Source organism: Sinohyriopsis cumingii, chromosome 9, assembly GCF_028554795.1.
Source record: "Sinohyriopsis cumingii isolate HCF-2022 chromosome 9, ASM2855479v2, whole genome shotgun sequence".
Classification (NCBI taxonomy): Eukaryota; Metazoa; Mollusca; class Bivalvia; order Unionida; family Unionidae; genus Sinohyriopsis; species Sinohyriopsis cumingii.
Window position 1 is genome coordinate 89403198 of NC_142969.1, and position 24213 is coordinate 89427410.

Genomic DNA, 24213 nt, shown 5'->3' on the forward strand with positions numbered 1-24213 from the left:
GGCAAACGTCACGGGATTTTCATTGATCACAAGTATTATTTTCCGCTACGTTTATCGACCGTGGCTGCTGCCAGTACCTTAATATGTTGGAAAAATGCATTATAATTGATGTTCCATATAATGTCGTAGTTTTTCTGAATATCCGCGTTGGTCGCACCATCTAAAGCTTGTTCCTTTTCATCCAGCGCAACAATAATTCTGCATCAGCCTCATTTTACCCCGCCATAATTCGTCTATGGTAAGGTCAGGTGGCAGGGCCCAGTTTGGTCGTAGCTTTGTTTTAATTTTGTGGAAGATAAGTCAATGATGTATACGCCATTGCATGGTGACCACTTCCTTTAAATGAGCATATCGGGCAGCAAATGCTCTCATATTATCTGAGGAGCAGCGAAAATGCAATGAGGCTCGCCAATGAGAAACACACGCACATAGGGACATGTTCTGTGAGCGGTGTCAAAAAGTCCACGTGCCACAGCTGCACAAGAGTGGTAGGACAGGGCGGGTGCACTAAAGCACGGCGGTGACATCGCTGCCAGTCTTGAAAAGCTACAGAGGATACATTCAGATCAAGTATCACCTGGAGAAGTAACTGCCATACCTCAACTACTGCAGGCCTGGCACAAAGGTTGACATACAAATGGATGCCATTGGCCAGTTCAAGCCAACATATGTTCTTAGAAACTGTGTGGGAGCCACTTGCGACAAACACGAATGATGTGGACCCAATACATTATCTTAACATCTACACAATATCAAGGGCCCCATCAATGCAAATGACTCAGCCGTTGAAAGCAACGGTGGCATGAAATCTAAGCTAGTGGTAGGTGGGGAATAGTGCCTACAATGCAATTATCAGTCTTTAACAATGGGTCTATTTTGTAGTACAAACAATAAACACAATGGATATTAATCTTGTGAGAATATTCAATAACCATGAAGTTGACCAACTTAAAATCACGTGTAGGTTGATTATGCGTCATGTCCGAGCAACATAGAGATTGGTAAAGTCCAAGTAAATTTTCGAGCTATTTGGCAGTTTGTTGTCATAGTTTCTGAATATTTAGTTTGCTTTCGCAAGACTGTGGATTGCCATCGAAATGCCGCCACAGACTCCCTACTCAGCAATAAATAGGTTCATGTCTATTCCTGTCAGCATCTTGAGCTTGACATCGGTGTTCTTCAGGAGGGCGCCCCACATCATGCCAGGTGATTAATAATAGTGATCAGTATCTGAACCATATACGTTTATCGTTGTGCTGCGATATGCCACAGGCACATCCACTTGCAAAAGCGTATGGGTTGTGAGGTGGAGGTGGTGATATCTTTCCACTTCTGAGAGCCAAATGTCGTCCACATGATTAAAGCTTGCTCATTCTCTTTATCATTTATTTTGAGTGGCTAAGTGCTGCAACATGCCTCCTTCGGTGGAAGCCGAGTTTCATCGAATCGCTCCCAGTAGCTCATGTATCCATACGAATAGGCGCCCTTGCGAAGCAGAATGTCAATGTCCTGCTCAGTGTGCCGTGTCATGACTTGAAACGCTTCCTTAGGCATGTTGGCTGACACCTTTTCAATGTTGATTTTCATAAACTGAAGACTGTAAAAAATTACAGCTGCCTTAGTGAGAACAGTGTAGACTTGTTTGTGCCCGATGGCTTGCATAAGAAAGTGATCTCTTTAGCATCGCATGGTATGGATTACAACTGGCACCTATCCCATTTCTGGGTAGATGCGAATCTTGAGTTGCGTACATTGCGGGCGGCTATGGTACGTTTTGTAATGTGGCAGTGGTCATCAAAATCCTTTAGCTCCATGCCGACAAAATTCAGCGCATCAGGCCCCTTAGAAGTAAAAAAAATCCAAGTATTTGCTTCGACACCGTGCTTTTCAAATATGTGGTATGAAAAAGCTTCACAACCTTGTTGAGTATACCCTGCCACTCTACAAAGTTTGAAAGGCCAAAACAGGAGCCTCCAAACGATCTTCGACTTTATTTAGGTACTTCTCCTCCAAGGCTGCAAACTCTTCTTCATGTCGTTTGGTTCTTCCATCTGACACGTGTGCGTAGCGTATATGTAGGTTGTGCTGATTACCCATAGGACGTAATGCTGCCTTTCAAACCATAATCTCATACTCTCCAATATCAAAATTTTTTTTAAGGTATACAACAAAATTGAACTTGAGACTCTAAATTAGCGAGCTTTCCCCTTGCCTCGTTTTCCTTTCCTTTCAGTTTTATTTCCAAAATATTGCCCGGAGCAGCACGGAATAACACGATGAGCGCAAGTTCCAACCATACATTTACGCTCTGTGTGGTATGTAATCAACAGTACACACTCACGCAGTTTTTCTCCACTCTGGTTCCCAGTTTTAACAAGCTAAACATATTTATTCTGCTAACATATTTTCCAGACTCCCGGTATAGCGTTATATACTTTCATACATATATGTAATGGTATATTCACTACTAGTGAAAGCACATTACGAGCTGGCGACTGGGTGGGACTAGGGCTGGGTGGCATGGCCGACTAGGCGTATTGGGTCAGATCATCAGAGGGGTAGACTAGCATAAGACATCACTGAGACTTTTGGACGGCCCTTGGGTAGGAGTTGGGCTTAAAATTCCCTTTCACATCTACAAAAGCATTCGGTGCCTTGTTTCAAATTTAACTATAACCTGTCCACCATCATCTTGCATGAATGTTCTAGCGCAACTTAAGCATATAAACGTGTTTTTTATGAGTGCTTAATTTCCTCAAGGTAATGGCATAATTAGGTTGAGGTCGGTAACAGCGAGCTCTCCTCCTCCCTCCCCCCTCCGCAACAATTTCCAAGCTGGTCAAACCGGGAAATTTCTTCTGATAGGTTTTCTTTACAATTACAAAGCTAAGAGGATGATGTGGAAACGCTTACAATGGATAAGCCTGTATACCTTCTTGTTGAAGCCAACGTCCCCAGCATCACCAATAATATTAAAGAATCCACCCCTGCAATGCTTACTTACATGCTATCGCCAAATGAGTTATGTGCTTTTGCACTGTGACCAGAAAATGAATTCACCCTTAATTTGTTGTTCACGCTTGTCTGTAACCTTCGTTAGGTTGAGAATTCGGATGAACCATATTTGCCTATCTCCTGCTCAAACGAGAATAATTATAGAGGAAAGAATGTGCCAGTTTGAAACGCGTGACACCATGGAGACCTATGGAAATGAACGGCGTGTGTTAACTTGTGAAATGGATGGCATTATATGGACACTATAGGGACTTAACGTAGGGGTCTTGTGGAAATTTAACATCATGAATCAATATGGAGTCCTTTGTGAATTGAACTTGGACCGCTTTTGGGTCTCAAAGGCATTTGAACATGAATAATGATATGGTCCCAATGAGATTTTAGTATTATAGGATTCTACGGGGCACTACTATAATTTTATTGAAAGAATGGGGACCAATCGGAAATCCATGTTTAAACGAGTCTTTGTTTAATGCTCGGATCCTACCACATTTAACATGGATTCGTATTTATATGAATTAATATCACTGGAAATTACCGTCAGTATGGGACACTATGGTAAATTAATGTATTATGGAGTTGTATTTGAATTTAGCATTTTGTCTTGGTCTGAATGGTAATATTCAGAATTGATCAAATTACATTTGTGACACTATGTGACTGTGAAGAAATGCAACATTAACGTTGAGTAATTATGAGTTCAATATAAGCCTGAATACGTTAGAACGCTATGTTCAGTTTGGGACTAATGGAACACGATAGAATGAGAATATACCTGTGTAAACCTGGGAAAACTGGAAAATTCCAATGGAAGGTTCTATGTTGAGCGTGTAATTAGAACCTTAGTCATCATATAATACCACACAATGTCTCTTCCTATGTCCCTCCTCTTTTGTTAGTAAAGGTTTTTGTTGGAAAGTAAAAGTTGGCGATCTATTTAATTATATGTTTGTGATCATCACATAACCCTCATTTCCTCGCCTATTCGTTTGCATGTGTTGATGTTTGTTGTTAAGAACGTGTGTGTGGTAGACTGTATTGCTCCTCATAACTCTACCCCATAGAGTTATGAGTAGCATATATTCTTACGAGTACATGTGTGTGTATGTGCGTGTGTGTTTGAGAGAACATTCGACAGTAGCGGTGAATATTTATCAGGAAGAATGTATGTTAGTCAGTAAGACTGTGTGTTAGTAACCATCAGGTATTACCTACATTCCACATCCATTGTTTGCATGTATTATTGTTTGTATTTTATAATGTGTATTTGTGAACTTACATGTACAGTAGTATTTTATAATATACTACCCAGGTTCTAACTTTGCACTTTTAACAGAGAATCATACCTTTGAATTTTGCACAGCTTTTTCCTGCGTCAAACAAGTGTATGCTTTTATGTCGTTAGTATTCGTTTCTTATGTTGACAAAGAGAACCATACCGTCGCAACATGTGCATTGAACCCTATTGTAACTCAAACGCTAAAGTTACATTCCAAACGTAATTTGTTAACTTCCCATGTTCCTCAATACAGACCTAAACCCAATGTTAAATGACCATAAGGCCCAATAATTCACCGGCCATAATGTTAATAGGATCCATTACCTACCAATGCATGTTAGATTCATGTATGGTTCTATGATTCACTCAATGCCTGTTCCTCTCGGCTCACCCCTACCCCTTAAAATATCGTTCATGTTTAATTCCAGTAGGCCCCATACGGTTCCATAATGTTAAGTTTTCATTGAACCCCAATATTAAATTCCCATATTGCCATCCTTTTTGCAAGTCAACAGCTTAGAGCCACATGGTGTCAATCTTATTTTGCACGGTAGCGGTTTCAACATCCAATGAAGCATCATTACTATTATTCGACACTATACTATGAAATTATGTTGAATACCTTTGTATATTTATACTATTTTGGTATCAGTACACATAATTTTGAAAGTCACTAAGTTTGGTTAGGTTTTATTTAAAGCCTCATTTCTATGTTATCTGTCTTCTATCTCTTACTCTTCTTCGAGCTTAGCACACACCTATCCATCAAACTACTTTCGCGAGCGAAAGTACCTTAATAAGAGGAGTCATATTGACGGTTTTAATGTTTGAATAAATGTAATACGATGATGAGCTGAACCATATAGGACCAGTCAGCCTGTTCCTTAGTTGTCGCATGTGATACGTTAATTAATTGTTTGAGTCCATCGCTGATGTGCAGTATTAACTTAATTTTAATTAGCGTCACATTGAACTGAACCTCAACGAAGGAGAGGTCATATATTTCAACTGGTGAGAATAGTCATTATTTAACCAACATTCACTACTCAAACTCCATTTATAATTGTACTCGAATATGTTTGGTATTTGTGTAGTTTTTCAAAATGCAAAATACCTCTTAACACGTGCACCTTTAGTATGTCTTAGGTCCCGGGTATCTACTTGTAGTTACCAGTTCAGTATACACAGTGTGTGCCTGGAAATGTAGGATGCGTCTTCAACTTTGATAGTAATGATACTCTTTCTTACATTTTGTTATCTGGCAGGACATACTAGTCTAAATTTTTCTTCCACGTTAATCTGTTAAGGATTGAAGTCACATAGTTGCTGTGGAATAACTTTCTAAAGTTGGCAGATATTCAATTTTAACTATAATTTCTTAACTGCTCTCTACTGTCTTTCTTCTTGCATGTATCAGCGGATAGTGTGTGAGAATTATTAACTTTATTATGTTCAACTTACTACGTCATCATCCCGATAAGTATTCTATCATCTTATCTAACTATTCTTTCTGTTATTCACACAATTCTTATTTAAATTAATATATTTGATTATCGATTACTTGTGCTGATCTGGGAATATCCGATCACCAACAAAATAATATGGAATTATATTGACACTTGATTTGAAGGAGGCAGATATAAAGTTTGACAAAATTTCATTCTACACATGGGGGCGATGTGTTGTAGGAATTATTGTCAGCAAGAAACGGTGAATTACGTATTGTAACATGTTTGGAGTAATAACCTGGTAGATTTAAAGAACTCAATTAGTTTATGCTTGCAGCGTCGAAAAAGCCGGGTTTCATTGTATAGAAGTTTCCGAGATGCACTTTTAGTAGCTTTTGTTGCTATTCAAATATCGTTCGAAATTGTTTGTTTCAATGATTATTTTTCTTGCTGTGTTCAAAATAGTGAAAAGTGAAAATGAATCTGAATAATTCCTGAATATGATGTAACCACCGGATGTAGCCATGAAATTCGAAATAGTGACAGGCGGCAGAGTATTATTCTACGTGGATTTTCAAGTTGTCAAAAATAGGATTTAATCCGAAATATTATGTACATATTATTGAAAGGCCTCTTCGACCAATCCTATCTCAAGAGCCGCAAGAAATACTGGCAAGTGTGTAAAATGTGCACTGATGTGTTGCAAACAGGTTTGACGGTTTTTATTGCATGATGTTTTGAATAAGTGTGATTAGACCTGAAATTCTACATCAGAATCAATAACGGATTGGGGAATGATTTATTGGACAATTATATCTCAAGTTATACTTCGCATAGCGCAATAAATGTACCACCGATGCTTAGCATGGGTGCTTGACTGTTCGTGCCAAAACAAAGTTCAGCTTTCTTCACACCTTAAGGACTGACGCTTCAACGATTTGACGAGAGTCACTTTGTTATGTATATTGAATTTAAATTGTTTGTTTGTTAGTTTTACATTTTTTCTTCATTATGTCATTGTAATGTAACATTGTTTACTGAATTTGACCTTGTCCAAAAATAAATGAATTTCTGTTTGACCTGACTGACATTTTTATATTAATTTTCATTTATGTAAACAACTAATAATAGCTTCATTAATCTCGATGAATATGAGCTAAATACCAAAATTATGATTCAAGAAGATGAAAATGGTATTGATGATCCAGTGTGCCATTTTTCTAAGAAATTAAATAAGTACCACATAAATTAATCCACCATCGAGAAGGAATGTTTGGCTTTGATATTGGTATTACAATACCTTGAAGTTTACATTAGTTCAACTCCTTCTCCGATTATTGTGTTTAGTAATCACAACACCCTTACTTTCAATGGCAAGATCAAAAACAAAAATCAGAGACTATTGTGGTAGAGATCGTTGTTGCAGGAATATAAAATTGACATCAGGCACATCAAGGGGAAAGACAATTTAATAGCAGGTGCGCTTTCACATGTCTAGAAGTGTATTGTTTCATGTATACTTTGTCTCATTCATAAGATTTCATCTTATGTTTTTTGTCACATATATATTTGACAAACAGTAAAATGAAAGCTTTGTTGTGTAAATCTTTCTTTTTCTCTTACGGCGAAGTGGTGTATATATTTAATTTTAGTTGTTTGTTAGTTTTATCTTTTTATATTAGTACTTGTTATTATAATGTAGCAATGTTTGCTGGACTTGACCTTGTCCAATATTGAATTCATTTCTGCTTGACTATATTAACTTTTTAATTCTTTTTATTTCATGTCTGAGTATGAGCTAATTTCCCAACTTATTATTCAGGTAAACAAGTTGATTTGGGTCAGGGTTTTGCAGATTCCAACGTAATTTGTGTAGGCTATTGTGTTGTAAATAAACAAGGTTCATTAGGTCATTCTAGGAGGTTATGTTCTATTAGGTTATGGTTGATTTTAGAAAATGCTAATCTGTGACCTGGGGTCAAGCGGAGAACTATATTATCTAATGACTTTTAGGATTTAAACATCTAGCACGTTAAGTTGTATAATGTTTTGTCCAGTTTGGGCTAAATTTTACTTTCTTCAAATTAGTGAAGACAAGTGATTATGTTCTCTGGAAATACAAAAGTGCTCTGACAAAATAATTGGATAAAGACATTCACTTGAATTTGTACTGAATTCAAACCTGGAATAATATATATGTGATTCAACAAGAGACCGTATACACATTACCACTTTTCAGACCATAACATACACGTCATCGACTTCAATTTTGGACCTTTTTGGGACTTGAACTGAGTTTTATTCAGGACTTTTTATTACTATTACTTGTGTCTTTAATTCCTGGATTATTTTTGGATTTAATTCGCAATACTGTAGGCTTCTTTTTCTCATTTTTCTCTTTGTATTTTAGAGAGATAAGTTATTTGTTAAATTTTATAAAGCGTGTTGTCTTCACTCTTCAGAAAACTTTGTTCAGGAAATTTAAATTTCCATAGTTTCAATATTTTTAAATCCGAAGTACTATTTTACATTTCAGAAATCTTTAATAAAATCATCAAGCTTTTTACAATGTCATCAGAGATGGAGTTTTTTATTTCAAATCCTACCCAGGTGCAGTTGGACTCTTTGAAAAAAAGATGAATTTCTTCAGCTTGCCAGAAAATATGATCTTTCCGAGGCACATGCCTTTTAAACGAAAGTAGAAATAAAAAATAGTTTGGTCTATTATTTGTTGAAAAAGAATGTTTTGGATAAAAGCGCTTCGGTTTTGATTAGTATGTCTCTATCAGATTGTAACATAAAACAAAAGGAATTAAAATTAAATTGCAAGATGAGATTATGATTAAGAAAGCTTGATATTCTGAAAGACAAAGAGGACAAACAAATGCAAATGCAACTGGACAAAGATGAGAAACAAATGCAATTATATAGGGATGAAAGAGAGAGAAAAATTATATTGGAGGAAGAGGCGAGCTTAACAAATGCAGTAACTGACAGAAGAAAAACAAATGCTGCTGGAGAAAGAGGAGAGCAAGAAACAAATACAACTGAACAAAGAGGGAAAAGAGAGACAAATGCAAGTGCAGAAAGAAAAGTAAGACAGATAATTGCAGAGATAAAGAGAGTAGGAATAAAGGGAATATCAATTTAGATTATGAACATTAGAGCAGGCAAGTGAAAAGCACATACCCATTTTACATACAAATTCAAGATTTGATGTTACAAAGAACATTAGGTTAGTGCCCCTTTTAGAGAAAATTAAGCAGCCAAATATTTTCTACGTTTTGAAAATATTGCTGAAAATTAGAAATAGCCAAAGGAGCATTGGGCTCTATCATTTCAGAGTGCACTTTTCGACAAAGACCGATACATCTATGCATCCCCGTCAGTACAGCAAATGATATGATATGGTTAAGGTATGCATCTTATAGAGGTCTGAGTTAGTCCATGAAGCTTATCGGCAAAAAGTCAGGAACTATGGAAAAGAATCTGGACAAACTCATATCGAATTTGAAGAGAAAAAGAACAGCTTTTTTAAGGTGGTGCTTGGTCAAAAATGTTTATCAAGATCGCGTAAATCTAAGACAACTCGTATTATTCGACGAGTTCAATAACTATGTCCATAGTGACATTAAGACTTATTTTGATGAGCATAATGTCGAACCTTAGAAAATATTGCTCGTACTATTGACGGGTATTCATTAGCTTATAAAGTTTATTTTGTGCGTAGTCATCCACTCAGAAGTCTTCTGGTAGAAAAGTATTTCAGCCTAATACAAACCCTTCTGGGACAACTTTTAGAAATCAACTGTCTGATAAGAACGAGCAGAGATCCATTTCTCTTCATATGTGTACCTTTTGTAAGAAGAAAGGACACGTTATTTCTGATTGAATCAACTTGAAAAATAAGCATCAGAATTAAGAAAGACATATTCCAAATGCCCTTATTTCTAAGTGGTCAATGTCACGGTCATGTAATGAAAGCACTTAATTTGTTGGGTAAAATAAACCCCAGTGCGATTTTATTATGATGAATCATGAACCATTCATGTCGAAGCGTTCCATATCACTCATGGGTGATTCGGCCAGTCCTATCCTTATGAAAATTTGAAGGGGCACAGGAGCTTCAAAGAGTTTTTTATTATCGGATGTTTTGCCTTTTTCAAAGAAGTATTCTTGTGTTCTTATTCAAGCAGTAGAAGACGGCTTTGTTAATGTTCCTCTCCATTGTGTAAATTTTTCATCAGACTTAGTCTCAGGACCCGCGACAGTCGGGACAGTATGTTCTTTAGTCAGGACAGTATATTCTTTAGTCGGGACAGTGTATTCTTTACCCATTCAGGGCGTTCATTTTTAATATCCAGTGACCTAGCGGGAGATAAGGTTGTGGTTAATCCACTTGGAACTGACAAGCCTTGCTTCGATCAGAAAGTCGATCATATTGAAAAAGAATTCTCTGATTTATAACCAGCTTGTGCAGTTGCAAGAGCTATGGCAAAGAAAGCTCTTGAGAATGATGTTGATCATGAAAGTATTCCTTAAGCTGACACATGTATTGGTCAGGCGTTTGATGAGGTCACTGTCACTCCTTGCTTAGATCAAGCAAAATATATTGGTCACAGCGATCCTCTTTTAAATATTCATTCTCTTTATTCTAATCAGGGTGACAAAACTACAATCACTGGTCGTCGAACAGGACAACGATTCCGAGATTTGTTTGTTTCAAAAGACCATTAGTGAATCTGAAGCCACATAAGTACATGTTTGTTATTTCATTAAAAAATGGTATTCTTATGAGAAAATGGAGATCTCCCGAGGTACCCGATGGCTATTACTGGTAAGTGAACTATCAAATTGTAGTTCCAAAATTAAAGGTGATGGTTGTAAATAGTGCAGATCATGTCATACTTGTCAAATGGTTGGAAAACGCAATCATTAGATACTTAAGACTCATGTGCAACCTCCTCCTGCATTTGACGAACCATTTAGCAGAATTATGTTAGACTGTGTCAGTCCCTTACCTAAGACCACGTCAGGTAGCCAATATTTATTGACCATAATGTGTGCGTCAACAATATTCCCAGAGGTGATTCCTTTGAGGAATATTCAAACTAAAACAATATTAAAAGCTTTGACAAACCGTTTTACTCAATTTGGACTTCCCAAATCTGTTCAATCTGATCATGGGTCAAATTGTATGTCTGGAATATTCCAGCAAGTTATGTACGAATTAAACATCCAACAATGCAAATCTTCTGCTTATCACCCTGAGAGCAAGGTGGCATTAGAAAAATTTCATCAAACTATGAAAAATAAGATTTTTTATATTGTTTTGATACGGGTTAAGATTGGGATGAAGACATTCATTCAGTTGCGTTTCATGTTAGGACATCAGTTCAATAGTGTTTAGCATTCAGTCCCTTTGAATTAGTTTTTGGACATACTGTGCGTGGACCACAGAAGATGTTAAAAGGAAAACTTATATATAATGATGATACCGAAATCAATCATCTCGATTATATTTCCAATTTTAAGTATAAGTTGTCAAAGGCTTGTGAGGTTGCAAGAACTAATCTTCACCCTATTCAGCCAAAAATGAAACTAAGGTATGATACAAAGGCAAAGGAAAGGACCTTTCAGCCTGGTGATAAAGTTTTGAAAATCTTGCCCATACCACAATATCATCTTGAGGCCAAGTATTATGGTCCCTACACAATTGAAAAGAACGTAAATTATTTAAAATTTTTTAAAAATACTCCTGCGAGGCAAAAACAAAAACAATTATGCCACATAAAAATGTTAAAACAATATGTTGAGAGAGATAGCAAGTTTGATAATGTAATTAATTTAGTTGCATCTGTCCCACTCAGTGAGGATTTAAGCAAACGAATGCAATTTCTATTGATTTTGGAGTAAAAAATCTTCGAAATTCAGAAATCATGAATAATCTTAACCAGAAACATTCAAATTTGCAATAACAAGAAAGGAATGAACATAAACAGTTTTGATTTGAGTATGAGCATTTATTTCCAGATATTCCTACAAGAAAAAGCAAAATCTACCATGACGTTGAAATTATAAATTCCACACCTGTGAAACAACACCTGTACAGGATGAACCCTCTCAAACAGGAATGCTTGAAAAAAGAAATTCAGTATTTGCTGGAGATAAATTTCATATAGCCGAATACAAGTAGCTGGAGATCACCATGCTTACTTACCGAAACCAGATAATACTTTCCGTATGTGCAGTGATTATAGAAAGGTGAACAGTGTAACGAAAACAGCTTCATTTCCATTACCAAGAATCGATGAGTCTATTGATAAATTTGGAAATCCAAAGTATGCCACCAAATTTCATCTTCTGAAAGGATTTTGGCAAAATCAACTGACAGAAACGGCAAAGGAAATTTCGTCATTCTTGACTCCAGAAGGACTTTATCAATCTAAAGTTTCGGATTAAAGGTTCGACAAGTACGTTTCAACATGTAATGAATATGTATTCATCTCGTCTAGATAATTATGACGTTTATATCGATGATGTCGTTATCTACAACGACACATGGAAAGAACATTTAGTGACAATTCCTAAAATCTTGGACAGACTCATTGATGTCAGATAGACAATCAATTTATCCAAAAGTGAGTTTTGCCGTGCTTGTGTAACATTTCTGTGACATATCGTGGGACATGGACAATTTAAACCTATAGATGCTAAAGTCAAGGCTATCACTGAATTCACTGTCCTTACCACTAAAACGTAACTGATGCGATATTTGGCTATGGCTGGATACTATCGGAAATTTTACTCCAATTTTTCCATAATTGCTGAACCCCTGACAAATTTATTGAGCAAGAAAACCAAGATTCATTGGACATAAAAATGTCAGGAGGCTTTTGATATGTTAAAAGCCATACTTAAGACTGCACCAGTTCTAACAGATCCAAATTTCAGACACTCATTTAAACTGTAGATGCAAGTGATGTTGGGGTTGGAGCAATATTGATTCAAGAAGATAAGAATTTTGTTGAACATAAAGTGTGCTATTTTTTAAAGAAATGAAATAAGCACCTGATAAATTATTCAGCAATCCAGAAGGAATGTTTGGCTTTCATATTGGCATTACAAGACCTTGAATTTTACATTACTTCAGCTCCGTCTTCGCGTATTGGGTATAGTGAAAGAAGGCCTCTTACTTTCATTGGCAAGATGAAAAACAAAAAAACAGAGATTTATAGGTTTCAGTTTTTTGTTGCAGAAATATAATATTGACATCATGCACATCACCTGGAAAAGACAGTGTAATAGCTGATGCTTTTTCACGTGTATATAAATGTATTCTTTCCTGTATACCTTGTGTCATTCATAAGATTACATCTTATGTTTTTTATGTGACCTATAGTAAAAAGAAAGCTTTATTGTGTAAATCTTTCGTGTTATGTATATTTAATTTAAACTGTTTGTTTGTTAGTTTTATTTTTTTTTTTAATTTCGTTACTTGTTATTGTAATGTAACATTGTTAGTGGACTTGACCTTGTCCAAAATTGAATTCATTTATGCTTGACTTGATTGACGTCTTACATTTTGTTATTTCATTTTTGTAAACAACTAATAAAAGCTTCATTCTATTCGAAGATTATGAGGCAATTAACCAACTAATTATTCATGTAAACATGTTGATTTGGGTCAGAGGTTTGGAGATTCCAATATTAATTTTGTAAGCTATTGTGTTGTATATAAACAAAGCTCATTAGATCATTCTAGGAGATTATTTTCCATTAGGTAATGGCTGTTTTAAAACAAATGCTAGTTTGTGACCTGAGGTCAAGCAGAGGACTATATTATCTTGTGTTTGTGAAGATTTAGTCAGTAATGCCTTAACATCTAACACTTTAAGTTGTATTATGTTGTGTCCAGATTGTGCTGAATTTCATTTTCTTGATACTATTAAATACATGTGCTTATTTTCTCTGGAAATACAATAGTGTTTTGACAAAATTCTTGGATAAATACATTCACTTGAATTTATACTGAATTCAAACCTGGAATAATATTGCTGTTATTCAACAAGAGACTGTAGACACATCAGCACTTCATAGACCATAACATACACGTCATCGCCTTCAATTTTGGATCTCTTTGGGACTTGAACTGAGTTTTATTCAGGACGTTTTATTACTTGGACTTGTCTCTTTAATTCTTGGATTATTTTTGGATTTAATTCGCAATATCGTGAGTTCTTTTTTCTCATTTTTTACTTTGTGTTCATGGAAAATAAATTATTTGTTAAAATTTAGAAAGCATGTTGTCTTCACCCTTTTATGTTACATATTTTAAGTGCATAAACTCGCAACACATGTGCTCACAATGGTGGATGGAAAATGACACAATGAACCTATTTATGAACTCATTGTCGATCAAACAATAAAAGCGATGTATTCCATTATGTACATTGCACCGTATTGTCAAGGGGTACTTTGACGATCAAGTCGATGGGTGAGGCTTGCATCAAGATTAGAAGTACTTAGCAGTAGTAACATACATTGAACTGACGATAGCCATGAACACAAGTACATCAGCTTATTTTATTACTTTTGCTTATGCTAGGCTTTATATAGACTGATACATCAGTGCTTTTCTCAAAATAGGTCGTTGGTAAGTCTCCTCCATCGTGTTGTTATATATCTTAGTCCGGACCATAACATTGGTATAATAATGATTTGAACCTGAACAGATCTCCATCGATCTTTGTAACAAGCGTTTATGTTTATGTTACAGGACCAAACATATACAGAAAATATAAATGGCAGGGAATTAATGTAAACCAAATTTGACAAAACATTTGCTTTTCTTTTGGACATTTTTATATCTTCACACCACGAGATACAGAAAAGTTTATGAACTCGTGCCTATTTCACATAGGATTTTTCACTTGAGTTATTGTTTTAATGACACTCTCTCCTACTGGGCCTTTGAAAATCGTACAGGCCGCAGCTACATATTTTTGGACTCCTATATACTACAGAAGACACTGCTTGGAATCTGCATCTACAGCGTTTTGAAAATAAAACTGCACACATTTCGCTATCGATTGCTATGAATGTTATGAAACTCAGCTTATTTTTAAATTACTCATAAATACTATTTATAGACAAATTTGTATACGATTATAGAGTCAAAAAACGATGAACAGAACAAACATGAAAACTGCTGTATGCATAATATGATTTGCAGTCTTTATTTTATATTACACTGAATAAGTGAATGCTGTAGTATAAATACAAATATATGCTAATATAAATCATTTGCCATGCACTCACATTGAATTCACAAATCGTGCTTATCACATCATGTACGTATACTAAAAGAAAATCAGTATTTCATCAACTTTACAAAATATATTCACCATAAAAGTTTTAAACAATTGCGTAACATTCGGCATACAGGACAATAAGAACATAATATTAAACAAGTCGTTTTTCAACATCATAATAAATATTATTTTTGATTATTTCTGAAGAAAAATATCTCCCGGATAGCTTTTCTCCTTAACCGAAGCTGGTGTTTGTTTGTTTTTCCAATTTTTGTATTTATTAATTTGTATTGAGGTGTTTTTAGGTGTTGGTACTGTGTGCATTATCTTGGCGGTAATAACTATAACAGAGAAATTATCTCTACCAAGGAGTAATGTAAAGCATATTGTCTGCTGACAATGCCGTTAGCAATACAATATTTATTGTTACATAACATCCGAGAAACTTGCCATGTAGTCACAGAAAACAGATTCCAGTCACAAGATGCAGTTTCCTGCCCACCACATTGCAGATCCGATTAATGTACAATGTATTGGAAAACTATACCCTCTTTTCCGAAAGCATAGTTGGGGACATGCTCCTTTTTGCATTGGTGCCATTTCCCTTCCCTTTCAAGACTCTCCATCAATGGCTTAAGTTTGTCTTTATAGGCTTCCACATACTGAATGTATTCCTCCCTCATTGCTATACAAACAAGTCCACCTGTTATTAAACAAAAGTGAAAATTAAGTAAATAACTACTTACCTGCAATCTTCTAAGAAACGAATGTCAAAATGTGCAAATTAATTCTTTGCTTAAGGTCGAAGAATGAAATTTCACTCAAACGTTTTCCGATTTTCAATTCATTATGCTTTGGATGAATATGAAGGTAATTTTCTTGAAAGGACTTTGCTAATTGCACAAAAGCTATTAGTTTTGGGGATGTTGACCTTACTGACAACAATACATCAAAATAATTTTGTTGACATTCTTTTTTATCGGCAGCAGCCAGTCATGCTGCTTAATTATCAACGGCTTACAGTACCATCGAAAGGACTTTAGACTGCGTATAGGTCCGTTCTTAGTAAGCTACTAAGCAAAAAAACAACAACATACATACACAGTAATGCAACTTTAAATCAAATTTGTCTATAATGTATGAAAGCGATTACCAAACATAATAAATATAGCACTGAATTACTAACGCATGCTTATCTAGAATTTAAAAATCGTTCTACCCGTTCATATATATTTGATTTTTCTCATATCATGTTAAAGATATATCTAAAAAAGATTAATCAATTATTAAATAACTTACATCTACAAAGCATGAAATAATATATAGTAGACAATTTTAATTTTGATTATTATAAAAAAGAAAATAGGACTGAAGTGCTACTGCTAAAGAAGTATTGCCTATTTTCTAACTAATCATTGGCTTCCCTTCTAATCTGTTCATTTGAAGAAGTTAACTTTTAATCGGCACCATGTAGCCGGAATCGTGCTCACATGCCATTACCCAATATAAATACCTAAACACACATATATTGTGACAGGGCATTAAATACAAAAAGGAATTAAAGGAGCATTCTTTTTCCTTGATATCACATAAAAGGTGTTAAAATGGGTTTATAGGTACCAGAGAATAATTTTGTTTTTCTTTTTTTGAAAACATTGCTGTATAGCTCTGCTTTAAAAACTGTGTCAGTGTCCATTCCTAGAAGGCAGATCTTGATGGGTGAAATTGTCATGATCTGAGTAACATATGAGTGATAGCCAGTGGTACAAGCACGGTTCATGCACGGGTATTTGCCTTAAGTAGTCACAAAAGTCAAAGCGTTAAGTGAAAGCCTGTTGAATGCAGCCCAGTTAACTAATTCCTATAATTATTCATATATAAGATACATATTTGAATTTTTTCAGGATAACATGTGACAATAAATAATGCATGGCCATTAATATGCAAAGGTTATCACTGAACTAATATATGTATTCGTCCTTGCAACTATTCTGTTCAGAAAGGGTCTTCTTCTGTAGAATCTGATACTGAGCATGGAAACAGTCTAGCCATATGCAAAAGTCAAGCTTGAAAAAGATCTTGTCATGGGGCTGAATTAAGTCATGGGCAAAATCAAGTCGTGTGCTAAAGCCAAATGGACAATCGACGTTAGTAAACCTTTAAATGTTAGTCAAGCGACCTTCTTTGGTTATAAGGTTGTTATTCCTACATAGATGCAAACCTTTATCTGATTTCATGGTTAAAATAAAAACATCAACCTAATAAAGGAAATTTAAACACTAACATATTAGTAAAGTATTGAAGCATGAACTATACTTCACAAATTTCCCTTTCAGCAAGAAAGATATACTACTTTTAAGCTGCATCCCGTCTCCAGGTTCGTGATTCTAGGAAGGATATAATGCACATGGCATGCCACAAAACTATTAAGATCGAAAGGTAAATAAACCGAAAACAACAAAAGCCAGTAAAACGTGTATTATAGCCGACGATGAACTTCCTTTTTTATGACGGGTGTGGAACGAATATATATATATATATATATATATATATATATATATATATATATATATATATATATATATATATATATATATATATATATATATATATATATATCAAATATCATCCTGAATTTCACGATTCTAGCATGGAGCTTGCCAGAGCAGTGAACTTGAAACCAAATCTAACGTAAGCGAATTAACAGCGAAATACATGCCGTATTGAAGTATCTTTGTATTGAGCATGTAGTACGCATCAGGATGCATCCGAACCAAGTTGCATTATTCTATATAATATTGAATGCATTATTGGTGTAATAAATCTGTATTTGGTTTTGAGCTGAACGTTGAAGCCTAACTTAAGCCAGTGAAGTGTAGGTTACAGTGATGCGTAATTGTCTGCTTTAATGATTATAGCATAAACAGGTATTAAGAGATAACCCTAAAACACAAAATTAAGCTCGAGTCAGTGACATGTAAAATGTTGGTCAGGGGGATTTACTTTGGTGATAAGGAAGCAGTTTTCCTTATGATGCAACCACTTATCTATTTTTGTGACTCAATGAATGATATTGCTTACACTGGGTCCAAAAACATTAGTCATGAACTAAGCTCTGAACCTTAACCTAAGCCCATAGGTAACATTAATTTTTTTTGAGGGGTGATACTGATAGGGATATATACAATCATTTAACTTCATGATTTTAACATGAGCAGTGCTTGAGAAATAAACGTAAGATACAACATTTTACAAGCTCAGTCAAACATAAAATATGGATTAAAAGGACATTAGTGATGTCTTGTCAAGATGCATCCCATCAGCAACTTTCATGACTCCACGTATAAAGGCATGTGTACAGACTGCAGACTATATCTCAACTAAACAGAAGTAGTTAGCTAAGAATGAGCAACTAATGGCACGTATATACAATGTTAACCCCCTTAGCCCACTTCTCATTGTGTAAGTTGTGTGAAAACCAGTTGAAACTGTTGCCTAGGTCGTGAACACTCAATGTCCGTGGCAGCATAACATCTCTCCTATACCTCGTAGATGATAAACGGTATTTCACAAATATAATAAAAGAAATAAATGGTTAACATGGCACTTTCATGTTAGATGTAATGAGATTGTTATGCAAATTCATTTTAGACATGATATGTGGTCATTTCTATACCATTGCATGTTATCCAGAAGCTCCGTTTTTGTCGATTTTTTCTGTATTCGCTGTACAAGCTTCTTTTCTATTAGAGTGTTAACAACCATACTATATAAAAATGAGAATGAATTATTATGTTTAAATGTTTTTTGTATCAGAGGTGTTTTTTATCTGTCCTTATTCATTTCATACCTGGCTTTACAAGACGTATCATCTCATGCACAGACTCGGCAGGTAAATGGCCTTCACCCATTCCCCCAACAACAACTACACAGTCATATGAATCTGTGGAAAGAAAGAGTTCAGATGGCTAGATCTGTTAACGAGGAAAGTCTGCTATCAACAAGTTCGTAAGATCATAGTGTAGGAACCTGTTTCCTCTTTTTTAGCTTTGTGCATCATGATGGAACTTATCCCAAATCTGACACGATTATACTCAGTTCAGTTTTACCAACACAAACAATGTTACCATTCATTTACATGTGTTCAAGTTGATCAGGATGTACGAAAATTTGTCATCGATATTGTTCCTCTAAATCATTTATAAAGATATATTCAAGATTAAGAGAGAAATATCAGGGTAATTCCAAAAATTTGCATATTTCATTTAAAAATGAAGAGATTGTATTACACATTTGTGGGAAAATAAAAACAAAAATTTAGCAATTAACTTGCTGAAAATGCACCCCAATGTTCAGATTTTATATTTTCTTTTGTATATGACGATGTATTATTTTTTGTGACAAGCACATCACGCATACCATCAGGTAATGGTAGGTTCAGCTCAAAGTAGCGATTATAGGTCTGATTATAGACACCTCTTTCCTTCGCTTTCTTCAGCATACCCTCAGATGGGTCCAAGGCGTCCAGGTTACGAAACCCCAGATTATAAAGCTGTAATATATATATAGCAATACCAATAAAACTGATTAGGCCTGACATGCCTGTTCATAGACAATGTAGTAAAATTGTTATCCAAGATGGAGCAATTAAACATTAAAAAATATATCATATACAGCCAATTGCAAGCAGTTGTATTTTAAGATAGCGGGGCACTTCCATTTAATACTTTGATTACAAAGCAATGTGCATTTATATTTTAGCTGAATAGAGTAATACATGAATGTTATCATTTTAATTTATCTGACCGTAAGACCAAATGAGTTGATGGTATGACACCATGTGAGTCGATTGCTGTGCGATATCTGTCCATCAATAACTGCTTCTTATACCTCTGGAGGCCATATTTCCTATCCGCGTTGGATCAAAATTGGCAGATAAGTTTCATCAATATACTGGAGGCTGTCCAGCATTATAAACTTAAGTGCATACAAATGACATCATCGCATACATGTATTTGTTTGGGTAAGCGTGTTGACGTTCCTGAGGTCATATTGCTGATAAGATTTCGATGAAAATCACAAAATGTGTTTATACCATCAAGATCTCATACAATTTTGGGAATGATCGATGTGATTCTACATCTGGTCAGTTTATCGTATTGCTACTCCGGAGTGCATATTTCTAAAACAATTTTGACCAATCTTAGAACATAACGCGATCACTTCCATATATTTGATGAGTTCCATAGTAGTCAAACCCCGCGTCGATTAATGAAGTGATATTGTGTCTGTCTCACTGAACATATTACCATTCCAAGAAGACTACGCATATGTATAATAATGAGAGCCATGCATATGAATGACAAAATGTTGAATACCATTGGCAGTGTTTATGACCACTCTAGACCCTTATTTCTAACCTGATATTTATGCATGCGTGGTAGATAGACTAAAATAAATCTAAAATGTACAGATGGAAGTGATAAAAAAAAATTTGTATTAATATTACTTTCGAATACGTTCAGTGACCACAATAAAGTAAAGGATATAAGCCTGCTACCTCCCGAATCCAGTCCGACTAAAAAGACAAAATATCGTCCTTTCATCTGTTTCATATAGACAAAGGTCAAGAACTATTGCCAAGTAGGCAGTAGGTAGGAAATAGTTATTACCCTTTGTCTAAATATAAAAATTGGAAAGGACGATTTTTCGTATTTTCAGGAGGGGTTGATTCGGGAGGTAGTAGGTTTATATCCCTAACATTAATGTGATCAAGGAACGTATTTGAAGATAGCCATGCATTGTAATGAGGTGATCTTCAATCTGATTGTGGACACATTAGCGGCTCATTCTTAAATCCGATTTTATAAAACTTTTTTAAATAGGTTTAGATCGCTGAAAAGTTTAGTAACTTACATAATAACATACATATATATGCATTAATAAAGCGATGTTACGTATATTTTGGGATGAACTTCTTACTATTTGAAAAATGATATATCTGACTTCATGTTCAAACATATTTGGTAAATATCATCAAGATGCTGCACAAGTGTTATCAACAGGGAGACAGTGCACATTAATAGGTTGATCTGGCTTTTGATTGTCTAATTTTGCTCATCTATTGAAACTGTATTTTCATAGAATTTTCATCAACCATGGTAAATAGGATTTGATCAAACTTGTTAAATAAGTTTATATTATCAATATCTAATAAACGTATGATTCTCAGCGATAGCAACGCATAACAATCATGTGACCGTGAACAGGATTGTATCGGCTTCTCAACACATTTTTTATAATTCTGATTAGGTAGTGATGAAGCTTGTTACATAAATCTTATATCACCAAGAAGTTGGAAGAGTTTGATTATGAGCATGATAAACAAGATTTAAGGGGTAATCTTGTATCTGATTGACTCTTTTTAACCTGTTTGGATAGTGAATTTCTGTCACATTTTGCTCCAGATTCTTAAATGTGCATATATACATGTTCAATAATAACTAACGTCTGAATTATATCAGTGATACGATCGTGCTACTAATTGACTGAGCTCTTTACTTGTACAGAACTGAACTTTCTGATTAAATTTCATTAACACATGGTAAATAGGTTTATACCATCATTATATATATATATATATATATATATATATATATATATATATATATATATATATATATAGAGAGAGAGAGAGAGAGAGAGAGAGAGAGAGAGAGAGAGAGATACATATACATACATATATATATATATATATATATATATATATATATATATATATATATATATATATATATATATATATATATATATATATATATATATATATATATATATATATATATATATATATATACTTATATGTGAGCGATATCAAGCCTTACCCTTAGGCTTCAGTTTAGATAAAACCATAGTAAAAAAAAGAACATAATAAGACCCAGATACGCACCTCCTGCCCAACCTTTCCAGTACCGGCAGCCACATCCAGAATTCGTACATTTTCTCTGTTAGATACAAAGTAATCTCCAACTGCACGGGCAGCTTGTATTGGTCCCATGTAACGGCTCGTACCAAGATGCTGGTATCAAATGCAAAGAAAATTCAAAATATAATTTCCGTGAATAAACCAAATTTGTAATGAAATAGGAAAAATGTGTTTACAAATACACATTCATTAAATGTTGAAGGATTGAAAAGATTGGGACGCGTGCGAATAAATCTCATATGGAGGAAAACAAAATTAAAACAGAAGAGACTAAGAAAGTTTGAATTTGATCTCTTAGATATGGTCCATAACGCAAAAGATTACACAAACAGCACACAATTTTTAAAGACAATAGCTCTATCACAATCTGACAGAATCATACAAAGTATTTAAATTTATATTAAGCAAGAGTTTTTTTCTCAGTAATAAACGAACAAAATATCTTAATTAGTTGATATTTGTTTAGATGAGAAGAAACCACGGGCGTGGTATTGCGACTGTGAATCAGTAATATTTGTACTATGACACCAATACAGTCACAAAGATAAACAATGTACATTACTAGGAGAAGGCTCCTTCGACGAAATCCTAAAGACCGGACATCATCACGTGTCAAATTCAGTTAGATATCTACGTTATATCTGATTCTGTTTAATAAACTGTTGCAAACATCTTCAATGTCGCCAGGAAAAACAAAGACAATCGATTGATAAAAAAAAGAAATCTGACCAGACAAATGCTTAATCATCACAAATTTCATTCAATCAAGAAGTACAATAAATGCAATATCACTCGTTTGGCACACATTCGAACTTTGAACAGGTATTGCAAAAGTTGACGATTTGTTTCTCTTTCAAGAAAAAATGAATATTATATAAATGTGTGCTGAGTTGTAATCTTGAGATGACAATACTGTTTCTTGGTATGAAAGCTGATTCTTAGAGACGATCCTGCCTGAACGTCTTTACATTTATGTTGCCAAGATAGTATTTGATGTCAAGAAGTGAGATTAAACATTTTCACACATTGTATTTGTCTATACATCTATTGACACTCTTTTCACATCATCGCAATGAATTAAATAAAGGTATTTTTTGTTAAAAATACCAACCAGGTATCAAACTTTAAGCCTTTAATGAAATCAATAAATAGATCAACACATAAATAAATGATCATGAAGATGAAGGAAATTATCCATCAAAATCGCCTTTGGTCAGTTCATAATTGTGAGAGGTTTTCTTTAATTATTCTATCAAAACACACTTACAATGTCGTAATTTCCGCTGGCACCCCACTGAGAATAGTAATCAGTGATTTCCTGTGGCGTGAGTCCTCCCTTGAACGCTTGATAGTTGGAATGGTACGCCTCGGCATCCTCACGGGTAGCATTACTTACATAGTTTTGGTATGCGTTATCCGCCATTTTATGTTATTCTACGACAGACACTAGGTGCTGGATATATAAGGCAAACTTTTATTGTTACACCTACAACAGTTCAGTGTTATCTGAACGAGGTGACTAACTAAAACACAGGAGGCGGTGGCTAGTCTGGTTTCCTGATTCGTATGCTCCCTGCGTTGCACTTGACTCCGTATAGAGAAGTGCAGTGCAGATATCATACGAAGTAGGGAACCAGACTTCTGTTCATGTACGACCTTTTATGTATTATCATATTGACGTAAAGGGCAAGTTCAGGGTGAATGGACGTTCATGAGCATATATATATATATATATATATATATATATATATATATATATATATATATATATATATATATATATATATATATATATATATATATATATATATATATATATATATATATATATATTTATATATATATATATATGTGTGTGTGTGTGTGTGTGTGTGTGTGTATGTGTATTGATGTTCTGTTGTTACTATGTTGCCGCTATTGTTAAAAGGTACCGCTGAAAGGTAATATATTCGGGAATACATTTCTGAATAGAAGTTGTCATTGCTTGTTCAGGAAGAGGAAATTTGTTATCAAGTGTAGTTATTTACCTCCTAGATGTTGTATAAGATCTGCACTGTATTGTGTCTTACAGTTTTTTTCTGTATATTCCAAATGCATGATCTTTACAATCTGGCTGACCCATACCAGAAAATTTTAAATTATTAACTAACATTAAATATATTTGCAATAGAA

The 24213-nt window shown here is 34.6% G+C and overlaps 1 protein-coding gene across 1 annotated transcript; it reads right to left on the reverse strand.

Annotated features, from left to right (window-relative positions):
• Nucleotides 1–14956: 14956 nt before the first annotated feature.
• LOC149792211 (methyltransferase-like protein 27) lies at nt 14957–23654 on the reverse strand. The gene is made up of 5 exons (XM_089970723.1): nt 23309–23654; nt 22006–22134; nt 19476–19608; nt 18907–18999; nt 14957–15759 (listed from the first exon to the last, which is right to left on the reverse strand). Exons 1-5 carry the CDS (start codon nt 23462–23464, stop codon nt 15575–15577), a joined length of 696 nt encoding a protein of 231 aa, XP_089826849.1. The 5' UTR covers nt 23465–23654; the 3' UTR covers nt 14957–15574.
• Between the last annotated feature and the right edge of the window lie 559 nt (nt 23655–24213).

Coding starts and splice junctions, on each gene's coding strand:
- LOC149792211 (XM_089970723.1), bottom strand. CDS start 23,464: ATGGCGGATAACGCATACCAAAACTATGTAAGTAATGCTACCCGTGAG. Junction 19,609..22,005: donor CTGGAAAGGTTGGGCAGGAG/GTGCGTATCTGG, acceptor TATATATTACAG/CTTTATAATCTGGGGTTTCG. Junction 19,000..19,475: donor GAACCTACCATTACCTGATG/GTATGCGTGATG, acceptor TTCTTTCCACAG/ATTCATATGACTGTGTAGTT.